General features: G+C 42.8%; 1 protein-coding gene across 1 annotated transcript in view; it reads left to right on the forward strand.

The window, feature by feature from the left end:
- Nucleotides 1–15,840, forward strand: part of PTPRN2 (protein tyrosine phosphatase, receptor type N2) — a gene marked incomplete at its 5' end in the record, with an annotated part of 355,818 nt that overhangs the window by 247,081 nt on the left and 92,897 nt on the right. Inside the window, one exon of the mRNA XM_015427868.1 lies at nucleotides 7,099–7,293. Coding sequence (XP_015283354.1) covers nucleotides 7,099–7,293 — 195 coding nt within the window. The remainder of the gene's footprint in view (nucleotides 1–7,098; nucleotides 7,294–15,840) is intronic.

Here is a 15,840-nt window from a genome sequence, read left to right on the forward strand (position 1 = left end):
AGCACCTGCCTCCAGGTAGGCTACTGCTCGCTAATCTCCCATTGGTGTGAAGCACAGAGACCACGAAGAAGATAAACAGGTTGCTTACCAGTAACTGGTGATCTTCGAGTGGTCATCTGTGCATTCACACCACCCACCCTCCTGCCTCGCTGCTGTCTTCTTCTACCTGTTTTATTAGGAGATTGATACGCGGCGGTTGGTAGGAACTGGCGGGATGTCCGTGCCTGCCCTTCTGGGCATGCTCACTGGGGCTCCTGAGCATGCTCAGATGGGCCAGGCACGAAAATCCTTTTAAGAGAGCTTGCTAGGCACCGGCAGATCCAGCGCAGGCGCACTAGATCCCATTGGTGTGAAGCACAGAGACCACGAAGAAGATCAACAGGTTGCTTACCAGTAACTGGTGATCTTTGAGTGGTCATCTGTGCATTCACACCACCTGTCCTCCTGCCCCGCTGCTGTCTTCTTCTACCTGTTTTATTAGGAGATTGATACGCAGCGGTTGGTAGGAACTGGCGGGATGTCCGTGCCTGCCCTTCTGGGCATGCTCACTGGGGCTCCTGAGCATGCTCAGATGGGCCAGGCACGAAAATCCTTTTAAGAGAGCTTGCTAGGCACCGGCAGATCCAGCGCAGGTGCACTAGATCCCGTTGGTGTGAATGCACAGATGACCACTCGAAGATCACCAGTTACTGGTAAGCAACCTGTTTTTCTTCATGTAAACCAGGGGTGTCAAACTCATTTGTTACGAGGGTCGGATCTGACATAAATAAGACCTTGTTGGGCCGGGCCATGTGTGTCATAAAATGTAATGCCAGGTAGCAGAGATATAAACTTTATAAAGGACGCAAACACAAAAGGTTTTTTCTTACTTAAAATAAAAACATGCTTAAAACATTAGCACTTGCAATATTTTGTTTATTTGACAGTGTCTGATAACTGACACCTCTTGCTCTGAATTATGACATCAAAATGTCTGTGCTGTTGCAATCTTGAGTATGCTGTTCAGGTGTGTATCTGTAAGCTGCAAACCTACAATGATGCAGCAGTAGAAGAGCTGGAAAAAGAAGCAGAAGACAGCCAGTTCCACTGCGGGCCTGATAGTAGCCCTCTGGGGGGCTGATCCGAACCCCAGGCCACATGTTTGACACCCCTGATGTAAACTAACAATCCACTCTTTATTGTGGACCGTTCAATTGGGAAGGGTGTCCCTGCTATCCTAGGGCAACAAGAACTCATGAGCTAAAGGGAGCGGTGGCGCAGGCCTTAACAACTAGGAACAGCCACTATGGCTGTTCGAGACCCACCGCAGCCGGGATGAGTTCCCGGCTCGAGTCCCAGCTTCCGCCTACCCAGCGGCTTGAAAGCAGATAAAAAAATATAGTGAGTAGACAAATGGGTACCTGCCCTTAGAGGGGCAGGGGGCACCCTCCTCCGTATGAGGCGTGTGGTGGAGGCATCGGCAGCAACGGCAGAACATCGGAGGCAGAGCATTGGCGGCAGCAGCGGTGCGAGCTCGACGGAGCGCATCCTGGTGGCCAAGTACAATATCGAGTGGCTGAGTCGGACGACGACAACGGAGGCGGAACCAGAAGGCGTGGCATTGTGGAAGCGCAGGCGCAGCGGAGCCAAATGTGGACATAGCTGATGCCGGAGCGAACACGAGATTGCGCCCTAAGAACGGACCGCCGGGAAAAGAAGCCACCACCATCCGTCTCGAACACCAGATGGAAGTTCCGACCCAAAGACCCCATAAGAAGACCTCGCAAACAGTGCCGAGCTGAAGAAACAACAATGCCCACCACTAGGGTGCCGGTAGGTAGCCCCTCCCCCTCACTATGTGGCCGTAGTTAGGGATAGTAACATTAAAACCTGTAAACCGCCCAGAGACCCTCCGGGGTCAGGGCGGTCTAGAAATCGAAGCTATAAATTTAAGAAATCGAAATCGAAGCTATAAATTTTCATACATGAAATTGGCTACCTAATGGTCCCAATGTATATGTGGAGAACCTGCAAATGTAATTAAATGCAACAAATCAGCTATAACAATTTGGGGCCTGTTGCTTAACCAAATAAAGTCTATGCTGAAATTTGGATCCTCTGTTTATTCTGTTTCTGGATGGTCTTTGGTGGGGTCCTTAGCTCTTTAGGAAGCCAAATTGTAGTGGAATGGATTATTGCTAAATTGGGATTCCAAAATGTGAAGTGAAATAGAGCAGGTAGGTACATTAAGTAGTACAAGAGTCACCACAGTTGAAGCCTATAGCTTCAACATAAGCAGTGTCACTTTGGTTTTGGTTGCTCTAGAAACTGAGTTTTGGTGCATAGCCATGGCGTGTAATGACTCAAACGTTTTTAAATTAATGGGGAAACATTGAAGGCAGTAAGGTTGCCAAATATGATTTCGGAAATATGGTGCCCAGTCAGGGACAGACTAGTGGGGCCTAGGAAGGCCGAACCTTAGCAGGTCAGGGATTAATCTAGGGCAGAATCTGGTAGTTGATGATAGAGCTATGATGTAATCTTTATATTATGGGTAGAGCCTGCCAGGACCTTGTGACCCCATTATTGATTACCAGACAGGGCAGTTTTAATGATCAGACTAGTAAAATACTGAATGGGCGTAATCCTCAGTAGGAAAGGCAGCAGCTTTTCTGCTTCGGCTGTACTCGTGCCTTCCCCTCTTCCTTCAGATGGGTTGTGTTTCATGCACATTGCAAGCAAACACACATCCTTTTTCCTAGCCATGTTTCTTGGAGCTGCCAGCATGCACAACAAATGTAGCAGTTTCAGAAAGAGAAATTAAACTTAAAAGTTAGAGGGACAGGTCAAGAGTTTCGTTCTGCCACCTGCTGTGCAACCGCAGAAACACATAGGGTTGAGCATGGCTTATGGAGTCACTGAAAGAGGGCACCTTGCACGTGCCTTGCCTTTCACTGGAGCCATCCTTGCCCTGCGAGGAGCAACAGGAAGGAGTTCTCTCTCTCTCTCTCTCTCTGCTTCCATGTACTGTAAAATGCTTCTTTTAACTATGACCATTCAGCTCTCCAGTTGTGCTGGAGCAGAAGTCAAGGCGGGTGGCATTGCATGAGAAGACAGACAGGTCAGAACTGTTAGGAATCTGTGGACATTTTATTTTCAGACAGGAGAGCCTGTTTTGCTTTTAATGCTGGGAGGGAAGAGTAACCATTGTGATACCCATTGGTTTAAAACATGGTATGTGTCACTTTTAGTGCAGTCTGAAGCAGAGGAGTACACCCTTTTAAGGTGCTTTGATTTCATTGGCCGTAGAAGGGTGTAACTCAGTTTAGAGTGCACTCTGCCTTTCTTAAAACTTGTCTAGCGTGCTGTTTCTAACCCCATTATTCTTTATATAAATGCCAGCTATTAATTTTTGAGAAGCCACTTGTTTTAATGCTTTGCCACTCACTCAAGGTGACCATAATCTGCACCACAGCAACTTGGTGTAAAAACAGATTATGATTACTTCAGGCAGGACATAAGCAGTAAGAACAGATAAAATTCTACACAAATGCTCCTATTACTTAAGGAATTGGTACAAATTAAATGATTTTGCAGTTCTGAACAAAGTTATTACACTCTAATCCCACCAAAATCAATGAGTTTAGACTGGACTAACTGTATAGAATTGTGCTGTGAATATTCTCAGTTTGATTACAAATATCTCACATACTGGACTGATGTCTTACATCTTTATTTGTAGTGATTTATGTGATAAGTTTGTTAAAATTTCCATTTGGTTTTCACCCAATAATCTGCCCATTTTATGAAAGTGTCTAATGTTTAAATGTATGACAGTTTTCCCTATACAATTCATAAATGGATTCCTCTAAAATCTGTATTTGTTTCCAGACATTTACAATAGTCAGTAACTTAAGTGGCCAAATAATACTCTCAATGATGCCTTCAAATGTCTGTTGAAAACCACCTCCAGGCAACCTGGGATGCGGCAAAAATGGCTCTTCTCAGCATGTGTAGATATCTTCCAGTAATACACACAGAAACGACTGGACTCCAACATGGGCTGTGAATGAATCAGCTGGAGACAGTGCTGTTGGAAGTGAGGCTCTCTCTAATACATCACTTTGAGTTAGGAAGTCCTGTCTTTTGAGACAGCTTCTTCTTTACATACTTAACAGATTGCCTCCAAGAACCGATGGTGTGCAATCCAGATTCCTTAGACTCAATTTAGTTGCATCTGATGAAGTGGACTCTGGCTCACAACAGCTTCTGCCACAGTAAATTTCTTAGTATGAAAGGTGCCACAGGACACTCTTGTTGGCTTGACAGCAGCAAATTAACACAAGATTATTTAGCGTTTTAGTGAATGTCAAATGATGAATATGTGAAACTGCCTTATGGTGAGTCGCACACATTGATCTGTCAAGGTCAGTATTGTCTACTCTGACTGGCAGCAGATCACCAGGTTCCCAGGCAGAGAGGTCTCTCATATCACCTGCTCCTTTTAATTGGAGGTGATGGAGAATGAACCTGGTACTTGTACATGCAAATCTCTACCCACTGAGCCATGGTTCCTCTTCTGACAGGAAAGAGAAAAGGTTAACTGTCATTCCAGGACTCATGGGGTCTGAAAGACCATCTCTTCCCTTGTGAATCTGCATGCTAGCTATGTTCTGCAGATCATTGCCTCTTAGTGACATGCCTCGACACATCCAGTTATTGGACCTTCTCTGTTGCTGTCCTTCAGTTATGGAATAAACTTCTTTCGAAGGCCCAACAAGAGCTCTTCTTGCTGGTTGTTGCGGGGCATAAAAACCATTTCAGTGGGCTTTTGTTTGTGGTTTTTGTTGAGGAATAACATATTTGGACAGTTGCGATTTTATTTTAATATAATTTAACTGTGTATGGATGAATTATTTTTAGTCACCTTAGGCATGTGGTGAATGGTGGGTTCATAACATTTTAAAATAAATGAATGCGCAAGTGCTGATTGCAATTTTGTGGTAGAGTTTCCATTGATTTTTTAATCTCCTCTTTTAATCCCATTTAAATTCATAGAATTAACTTCCTCTAAGTGTCAGTACCATTCATAATATTGAAAGTATCATGAAGTGAATGTTGAGTTGTTGAAATGAAAGATTTTTTTAAAGGCAGATCAGTCCAAATGGCAATCCGACTGTAATATATCAATTACTGAAAATCAATGGCACAAGATTTGGTCCTCCAATGTATTTACTTCAAAAGCCATCAGCATCAAACTACAATTCTATAAAACCACCCTATCGTATATTACTCTGTTGAAACTTCATTTTATTGACCCTTCAAATAACCTTCGATGTTGGAGGGGATGTGGTCAGACCGGCTCTTATTTTCACTGCTGGTGGTCCTGTCTTGAGAATTCAAACCTTTTGGGCAAATAATCTTGGACAACATAAGTTAAATCGCAGGGCAGGTAGTCCCTTTCTGCCCTGAAAGCATTCTGTTGAATCTCTGGGAACACCACTCCATTTCAAAGTTAAATAAAGAATTAATTTATATTTTACTAGTAGCTGCCAAATCCCGTGCAGCACAATATTGGAAAACCAATAATATTCCTTTGACAAAGCAGTGGTTTCAAACATGGGGCTATTTGGCCATGGAAAAGATCTCAAATCAGATCTCTACTGCTGAAAATCCTTTATTTAAATCTTTTTTAAAAAATGGTTCTCTTTTCCCTATTATGTTTAAAATAATTCAAAGGTTACAAATTTACTTCCAAAGAAGTATATTTGTTTAGCATTTTACAAAGACCTGTACTGTATTCTGTGCTTTTTCTCTGTTCTTGTTGTTAACATTCTTTATATTGTTATGTAAACCTGGTTTATATTTGTTTTATTCTGAAAAATTAAAAAATTGAAAAGTTATTTTTAAAGAGCAGAGTTAGATATTTGTTGTAGGCTAATTTTTTGAAAGCTCAGAGCAAGTCTCATGGTATCCTGCCCAGTAACTGATTGGATCAATCCATACCTTCCTGGTTTTAGCAATGCCTCAGCATCAGGCACCCCCTGTTAGCCTAGGGCAAGTAGCTAAGTACTTGTCATGTTAACATAATAGGTTACAAATGTGCAACCAAGCCATATGGTTGAGTGCCCGAGTTCAACCTATCATGTCTTGCATTTTGCTTTGAACAGTGCAGGGTTTTTATTTTTAATATTATTATTTTGCTGTCAAGTCACAGCCGATTTATGTCGAACCCGTAGGGTTTTCAAGGCAAAAGATGTCCAAATGCAGTTTGTCATTGCCTGTCTCTGGGTAGCAATCTTGGTTTTTCTTGGTGGTCTCTCATCCAAATACTAACCAGGACTGACTGTTCTTAACTTCTGAGGTTTGACGAGATCAGCCTATTCTGGTCAGGACTTGTTGTATTAGACATATTAATGTGTTTTGATAATATTTACTGTATGTTTATATGTAAATCAGTAATTGGAAAATGAATACAGTTGGCTACCTTTTCAACCCATTAACAGGAAGTGGGGCAACTATATTGTATAGGTTGTCTTGCTTTTTTCCCCTTCTGTTAACAGCTGTTATTGCATAAGAGCCAGTTTTCTGTTGATTGTTCATGCCATGTGTCATTGGCTCAGCCAGCCATTGAGGTGTAAGGCCATTGCTCTGACTAAATGTAACTGCCCATTGGCCATCGTCCACTTTGGAAAAGTTGTTTGTTTCCTTGTCTGCTGTATCTGCATATTCATGCTTAGAGTCTGTTTTTTTCTTCTTTCTTTACAATAGTGCTTAGTTTCAGTAGTATCATAAAGTGTGGAGTAAAGTCAATAAGATGTAAGGAGTAGTATAAAAAATTATTTGTCTTTCAGGATTTTCGTTCCCATAAATACTTCCATAAGGCTAAGTTAAAGTGCTGGTTTGAAGTTTTTTTATTTTCTTTTTTTTCAAAAGTCAAGATGCAAGTAGTTTAATAAAAAATAAATGTGAGCATAGACTTTAGGGGGAGTAACAGAAGTGCTTTTATGTGTAGGATTGGAATCCATGTGTGTTCAGTGCGTATATTAGCAGATGTATTCCTTAAATGCTGGGTCTTAATCCTACGCTGTTCTCACCTTTTCTCTCTCTGTCTCCTAGGAGCTGTGCCGTCAGCGTATGGCAGTAAAATCATCGGATCACTCTGAGCCTCTGCATACTTCTCGTATCAATAGCATATCTTCTCAGTTCAGCGATGGGCCCATCCCAAGTCCTTCTGCACGGAGCAGCACTTCCTCCTGGTGCGAGGAACCGGTCCAGTCCAACATGGACATCTCCACTGGTCACATGATATTGGTAAGGCTGTCTCTGTTTTTTGGGTAGTTTACTGTTCAGATCATAAGTATGTAACAGCAGTCCAGTGGCCCATTTAGTCCCATTTTCCTGTTGCATCCAATGGCCAACCAGAGGACCAACAAACAGGGCATAGAGGCAAAGACCTTTCCCTGATGTTGCTTCCTAACCCTGATATGCTTCTGAGTGTGGAGTCTTCCTTTTAGTCAGCATGGCTGGTAACTGTTGATGGACCTGTTCTTCACATATTTGTTTTTATGATGCAGATGCATATTATAGGAGCTTTGTGATCAAAACTTTCTGAAAATTAGCATTTAACGCTGGCCACATTTATTAGGAAACTAGTTTCCCTGGTTTCACCGAAGCTTTCCTATAAGTAATCAAACAGGCTTCCAAAATCAGTAGTTAATTTCTCAAAAAAGAAACCTAATTGAAATTCCTTTTCATCCATCCAGGGAATGTGTGGAGGCTGGTTGCAGTTATACATTGGTTGAGGGAAAGTACCTCTGGATGTGTTCAGTCATCGGGGATGTGGGGCGGGGAATAGGGCCTAGAATAAGACATTTTTTTAACACCAAGTTTCAAAGCTTTTCCTGCCAGCCCCTTACAGGGATGTAAAAGAAATGCCAAGGTTCTTAAAATACCCAAATCAAAATTGGTTACCAGGTTTTGTGTTATATATGTTCAAGATCTGGCATAGGGAAGGGAAAGAAGGGGAGATACAGGTCTAAGTCCTGCTTGCAACCTAACACTTTCTATTCGGGTACTTGATTACTTAGAACTTCAGATGCTTTCCTGTGTTTGGGATATGGCATGGTTTATTCTAACATGCAGCTAAACACATTTTGTGCCACATCATAACGGGGTTTTGTGCATACCGACGTATGGGTTTTCTGAAAAAGAAATATAGATGAGGAGGAAAAAGAGAAGGAATATAAAATGTTTTTACAGTCTTCAGAACCTTATATCTGATGGATATACTATGATGCTTAAACCAGTGGCTTGTATCCTACCACTCTGCTCAGCAGAAGAAGTGAAGACTTATTCCATTGGAGGAACAGACACTTGCATCAGAGCATGTCTCCTTCCAGTGCAATTTTAAGCAACTGTTGCTTTCTTTCCTTTATTTTCCCTTGCCTGTCTCTTTCTTTCTCTATTCATTCCACCCCCACCCACCCCGTCCCTATTTCTTGTTTCAGAATCTTCCAGGTGGGGGGCAATGTGCCAAGTGCTTTGCAGGACTGGGAGGGGGGAGGTTAGAATAAACTGATATGTGAACATTGCTAATCTGTTCATGGAATTTTGTGTATGCTGTTTAACATGCCCTTTCAGCATTTACTCTCGGGTACTCTGTGTGATGTATACAAAGTTTTGGTTTCATAAAGCCTGTAGAAATTCTGTAAATCTGCCATCAGTTTTGCCTGGGCTCAGAATATGGTCTGAAGGTAAACAATACAGCAGTTTTATGTGAAGCTAAGCTGACCTTGGTTTGGTCAGTGCCTGGATGGGAACCCATATATGTTACTTTTCATTCCATGATGGAAGGAAAGTGGGCTATAACTGTAACAGTATAGAATTTATCCTGTCTCCCTTCTGTGCCTCCTCCCTTCCCACTCTGATTTACAAATCTCTCTGTATCACAGGCAGCTCTCTTGTCTGTTCGAAGTTACTTCTTTGGTTATTTATGTTATTTACAGTCCGCCTTTCTCACAAGGACTCAAGGCGGATTACACGTAGTGAGTCAGTACAGTCAACATTCATTGTGGCATTCAATAACCAGTGCATTTGGATATTATAAGTCTGGAACCCCCCAGAAAGAACTGAAGCATAGCAGAAGTATTAACATGACACATTAAATGGTACAAGAATTACATACTAGGAACCTTCTTACAATAAGCTATACATTGTGGTATAGATTACAGTCTCCGATCTTTTATCCAAGTAAGTTTGTGAACCATTTTGTACAGTGTGACCCTTTTACCAGTACAGAAAACCCCTCTTGAATAATTCAGTTTTGCATAGTTTGCAGAAAGCAAAGAGAGTGTCAGCTTTCCTGACTTCCTCAGGCGGGCTATTCCATAAAGTGGGAGCCACATTTTTAAAACGTTTTTTAAAAAGAATTTGACTTATTCACAATTCCAAGTAGAATGGACCCCCTGTAGGCTAGAGACACCAAACGTGCAGTGACTCTCCAGCTGACTCTGCCCATCCTGCCCTCCAAGTTTGATGAGGATTGGATTTAGGGGGGTTGAGTTACAGCCCCCCAAATCAGGTGCCCGTAGGAAAGTGCTGTCTGGCAAAATCACAGCCACAGGTTCAGAGTGAGTTGAATGCCCCCCCTGCAAGCTAGAGAGGCATAAGAATAGCAGTGGGCCTCCCTAGGATACCCCTCTACCTGCCCTCCAAGTTGTGTGCAGATTGGCTGGGGTGGGAGATCCTAGGGTCCAATGTGCAGAAGGGGAAGGAGTGTGTCAAATGGCCCCTCTGCAAGCTAGAGTCATCAAACTCACAGCGGACCTCCCCAGGATGCCCCTTTATCTGCCCTCCAGGTTGTATGCAGATTGACTTCGGGGGCAAGTAGTGCCCCCCCAAGCAGGTGCCCCCAAGAAAGTGCTCTCTGGAGAAATCACAGCAGCGACAGGTTCAGAAGTGTGTCATACAGACCCCCTGCAAGCTAGAGGCCTAGAGCAGAATGGGAGCTCTGTGTCTGGCAGCCTATCAAGCTTTGGAGGGCCATTATTGGTGTTTACAGGGCTGCAGAAGGGCAACAGAAGTCCATCCCCCCCCCTTGCCTGGACAATTGATTAATCCACACCAGCATATCTGGCCCACGAACCGCTTCCATGAACCTCCATGAAAAACAGTTTGTGGGAGTCTTGATCACATGAACCGAGGCTCGTGAACCACAAAACCAGGCGTGGTTCGTGATGAATTTCAGTTCATAATTAGGTTTGTGCCCATCCCTAGTAGGGACACTTCTGAATTTCTTCCTGCATGGAGTCCTTGGAAGTGGAAGTGGAACTAGTTCAGCAGAAAATCTCCATTGTTCCATTTTTTATTTCCAAATGTGTACAAAGTCTTGTACAGTTGCAGTTTTCCATAACTTTCCAAACCTTCAAATCACCTATGTCTCCCCCCCACACACATGAATGCTTTGCTAACACTCTGCAAACAGCCATTTTGATTTGATCTTATATATGACTGCCTCAAGTTGTTTTGATTGTGATGTTTTACCAGTGTACATGTGCAGTCCTGTACATTTGCAAAACATTGCACAAAAGATCTTGATTTCATTGTAGATATGCTCACAGCCACATCAGTATTGGTTTTTTGCTGCGTTTTGTCAGTGCACACATGCATTAGTGGGAATGGGGGGCAAAACGTAGATGGTTTAGAGGAACTGCTCAGGACTGATTTTAGAAATTCTCTTAGTTTAATTAGAATTCAAGAGGAGTAGAATGCAAGCCCCAAAGCAAAATGGTAGGGCAATAAAGTAACAGAACTGAGGAAATTCTTTTCTCCTTATGCCTTTGTCCTTCTCCCCAGAGAAAAAATAAGGGGCAACAAGTTGGCTCTCTTCTCTCCAGTGCATCGTCACACATAGCCATTTCTTCCCTTGAGTAAGTTATTCTTCCTGGTCTGCAGACAGTCTTCTCTCTGGAAATTTGGGTCCAATCCATCTGCTTCCTTCTTTGATTCTACAGTTAGGCCCTTCCCACCAGACTGTCATTCTAGAGTTGGTCTTTTGACCACTGGTAAAAGATTTGGGCAGCTTTATTCAGATTAAGGTGAAGCATTTTTAAAACTTAAAGTTTTATCAGAGCCAACAGAATAGATGCTATCATCAATATTGTGGAAATTTTTGTGAATCAAATGGTAGTGAGCGGGAGCCTGGCCCCTGATGGCTGTTCTGTCTTTATTTGGACGTGGCAGTTGGCCATTAGGAGAAGCTTTGCTATGTTGCTATATTTGCCCTGCAACTGCAGAGCTAGGGGGCAAGCCTCTCTGATTCTCGCTAAGCAGTGATGCTAGAATGAAATAAGATGCAAGTCGCCTGTTAACTCGGTGATATTCTTGGCTTCATGAAACTGACGATATTTGACTATCACTTGACCAGTCAATTAGCAGTATTGGACTGGTCCAGCGACCAGGGTACCAGTTCTTTGCCCTTGGGAAATCACCCATGACATTGCCTGATTATTAGTATACCCTGTATTCTTTCACTTCCATAGAGTTGCTCACCCTGGAACGCTGGAAAGTCTTGTTACTTATCAAAGCTATTGGAATTTGATATGCGTATATCATTGTTCTCAAAGCTAATACACATTTGTATGAGGTCATATTCCTGATACTTTTTCTATTTTTAAGGCTCTTTATTTTTGTGGTATTTTGAGATGGACGAGGGCTTGTGAGATTGGAATGGAACACTGAAAATATCAAGTCTTTAGTGTTACAGATTAAATAAAAGTATAATATTCTAACCCTATACCCTGTTCAAATATGCTTGCATTTTGTAATATTCAAATATTCTTGCATTTCTTTTTTAATGGAAGTTGTAGCAGAAAATCTTGAAAATACAACGGTATAGACCAAGGAAAAAGAGCCTGTGTAAAGTGTGCAGTAATTAAAGCCTCATTAGTGTGTCTATATGTGGGGAGAGGTTGTTAGTCACTATAAATAGAAATATATAGTGAATCCAAAGGAAGGAAATGTTTCTATGCATACATTAGTCTGAAATTGTATTTTAATGTGGGTGCCTAGATATCTAAGCAGAAAGACCGGGAAATAAATTATACTTTGCTCTTACCTACCTGTCAGAGAAACTGACTTCTGCCATTGTTTGGAACTGGCAGCTTTGGGTGTTGATTTGGAGGCACAATAAATTTAACAACTATCATTCCCCTACTTGTTTTTAATTGTGGAAGGAAACTGTTTTTCTACTTTTTTCAGCATGTTTAGAAGTGTGAATTCAAATTAAGGACCAAAGGCTTACTGAGAGTTGCTGTGAACAATTCCTTTTAAAGTAAACATTTCTGTTGAGAGTCCTAGATGCGCAAAGAATATAGTAAATCATTACAAAATTCAGTAAGCTCATAATTAAGGGTATGTTAATTTCTGGGTTGAGCCCCACAAATCATTGAAAGGGGTCTTCTCTTCTTCCCCATTTTTCAAAAGTGCTGCAATTGGTTTCAATTTTATGTAATAGTTGTTTTATTTATTTATTTATTTATTTTATTTATTTATTTATTTATCATTTCAACTTGTATCCCGCCTTGCCGGACAAGCTGACTCAAGGCGGCTTACAGATATTAAAATACAATAAAAGCATAAATACAATAAAATTCATATAAACTACATAAAATACTAGCATAGAGAATACAGTAGATGGCGGCATTCATTAAACAATCCCTTAAATGAAAGGCGGTATCCAACAGTATATCATAAGGCTATGATGTATTCCGGTGGCTCATTTATCAGTGGCGGCTCCTAATCGAAAGCCTGGTGGAAGAGCTCCATTTTGCAGGCCCTGTGGAACTGTAAAAGGTCCTGCAGGGCCCTGATGTTCTCTGGGAGCTCATTCCACCAGTATGGAGCCGCCACTGAATGATGGCGAACCTTTTAGAGACCAAGTGCCCAAACTGCAACCCAAAACCCACTTATTTATCGCAAAGTGCCAACACGGCAATTTAACCTGAATATTGAGGTTTTTGTTTAGAAAAAACAACCAGTTTTCACGTCATCTTCATCTAATCCAGCTTTCCTTATGACATGTTCTGCATATTGATTGAATAGGGGCGGAGAGGATCCCGGAAATTCTGGACCTGTTGTACTAAATTCTATGCCAGGTAAATTGATGGAAAGCATTGTCAAAGTTAGATGTGTAGAAGAATGAAACTTGCTGGAAAAGAATCCGAACGGCTTCTGCAAGGGGAAGTCCCACCTCAACAATCTTCTAGAACTTTTTGCAGTGAAAGCAAAATATGAAGATGGGTGAATAATACACAGGCATTCGGGCTGCCAGCTCCAGGCTGGAAATTGGGGGGTGGATGGGTGGGTTTGAGCCAGAAGAGGGCAGGGTTTGGGGAGGGGGAGAGACCTCTGCAGGGGATAATGCCGTAGAGCCCACCTTTCAAAGGGACCATTTTCTCCAGGCTGACTGACCTCCCTTGCCTGGGGCCACCGAGTGCCGCTCCTCTGGCTGGGCTCCAAAACCAGCTAAGTGGCTGTTGGTTGGGAAGCTGACTTTGTGGGACCACCGTCCAGGCTGCTCCTGCGGCCCCTCACTCTGAACGTGCTTGGAGAGGCACCCGGGGCCGAGGCCATCCGCCCGCTACTCCTACTCCTCTCCATGCCCGCCCACGCGGCACTCTCCTTTGGCCGCCTCCTCTTCCTCCTCTTGCGGGGCGAGGGCAGGGAAGAGTCAGAGCAGTTCTGGCCTGTGTCGCTGAAATGTGAGTGCCTCCTCGTCCGCCCGCCCGCCACTGCCTCTCTCCAATCTGTGCGCGGCAGCCCGGTCGCGGCAGAGAGGCGGGGCGCCCCGGTGGGAGACCGGGAAGGGGCAGCCTGGCACAGAACTGGGGCCCGGCTGGCAGCGCAGCCATAATTTGTGGCAAGAGGAAGAAGTAGTCCCACCTGGAGCCCCCCCAGCAGCAGCAGTAGGCTTCATGGCTGGTGGGCGCCCAGCCCGGCACCGGGGGGCTCGGCAAACTTTCGGTGTACCACACCTTCAAGAAGCTGGGTGAGTCGAGGAGCTGGGGCGACGGTGCACATGCCCACAGAGAGGGCTCTGAGCGCCCCCTCTGGCACGCATGCCATAGGTTCGCCACCACTGATCTAGGGTTTTAAAGGTCAAAACCGGCACCTTGAAACAAATCCGGTAAGCTATTGGCAGCCAGTGCAGTGCCTTCACCACAGGCTGGATGTGGTCCCGTATTGTTGTATTTCCTCATGAGTAAATGTGTTTAGCATTACAACAGTGTTATGATTCCTTTTTCTTCTTTTTCCTGCAATTAGGAACAGATCCCAAGCAGCTTTTCACAGTGGGGGTTAATTATGTCTTGTTTCTCTTCTCTCTATTTGTTGTTCTTGGCGAGATCTGGTCCATATGTTGTTCTTGCATTTTTACCCCACTTTTCACCCCAGTGGGCACGCAGAGTGGTATACAAAAATACTAATACAATTTAAATAAATACAGATTAAAATAAATGGTAAACATACAAGCAAAAAAACCCAACCCGAATGCACAAAGCATCCTGGACTGGATTGGTACCTACCAGATTGGTCTGTCAGGCCATGTGCTGAGAGCAAAGGGCCAAGAGCCCTTTGACTTTTGCCATTCGGTTCGTGCCGCTGGGCATTCTCCCCGGCATCAGAACATTTCCCTTTCCAGGCTTGAGCTCCGTCTCATACTGGGAAACCTGTAGACTTACATGTCTAAATTCCCCACCATAATTGCTAATATCACTCAAAGCGGTCTCTTGAAGTATACCAATAGTGCACTGAATGTGAACATGGGTTATAGAGGAACATTAGTAGTAACCCTTTTCCAGTTCTGAAATTCCTTTCCACTTTATTAGAAAATGGTTTTCCCTTTGTCCCAAATGCCTACCCAAACCAAAGGAGTTTTGGTTTGTCTCCAGAACGTACTCACCCAATGGCAAAAGGTGGGAGGGTGGCAGTTCTAAGAATGTGGCATAGTCACTGGGAGTTCTTCTACCTGCACTCTTTTTAGAACTTTACATGTGGATGGTATTATGTGGCTCACCACCAATATCAGACTCAAGCATTTTTTTTTAAGGTTCAAGAGACACCTTCCTGTTTTATGTTTTATTCTGTGTAGTACAAAACAATATGCCTTCTCTTAAAACAACACTATTTAAAATTGAAAGTACATGGGTAGTGTATCTTTTGAATGTGCTGGAATTAATCAGTGGAGCGTCTCACCAGCTGAGTGCAAAATATCTTCCCCCTCCCCCCTTCATTATTCCTGTATTAGGAAACAAATTTGAAAACCATCAAATACTGCTGCCAGTAATATACACATTCAGAACTGATCTTATTGTCACCCAGATTTTCAAGAAGAAAGAAATGCACAAAAGGAATTTGATAAAGGAAGGTATCCTGGGTGAATAAACTCCATACTATATTCTTATTAACTCTGTAATTAATTATACATAACTAAGGAAAGCTATGGAAATTTCATTTTGAGATGTATCATATCTGACTTCATTTCAGGCTGCCATGCAATTTAGTATTAATGAAGCAGGGATGGAAGCCCCAAATCTATAATTATTACTTACTATTTGAATGACAAGCAAAAAATGGTTATCAGCAGAGTTTCAAATGAAAGAGGATTAATGGCTAATGTTGAAATTGTTAAATCTTTCTTATTAAAATAATTTTGATGAAAGTGTTTTGCCTGAAAAAGGTTTCTGGAACATTGTTTGCCATTAGAACAACCATCTCCAGTGTTCGGTATGCGTTTGTCTAACTTTGACAGCAGGGTGCAAATATTTTTCGAATGAATTAATATTTTATGGGGGCTGAAGC

The sequence above is a fragment of the Gekko japonicus genome, unplaced genomic scaffold (assembly GCF_001447785.1).
Source record: "Gekko japonicus isolate JY-2015 unplaced genomic scaffold, Gekko_japonicus_V1.1 scaffold735, whole genome shotgun sequence".
Taxonomy (NCBI): Eukaryota; Metazoa; Chordata; class Lepidosauria; order Squamata; family Gekkonidae; genus Gekko; species Gekko japonicus.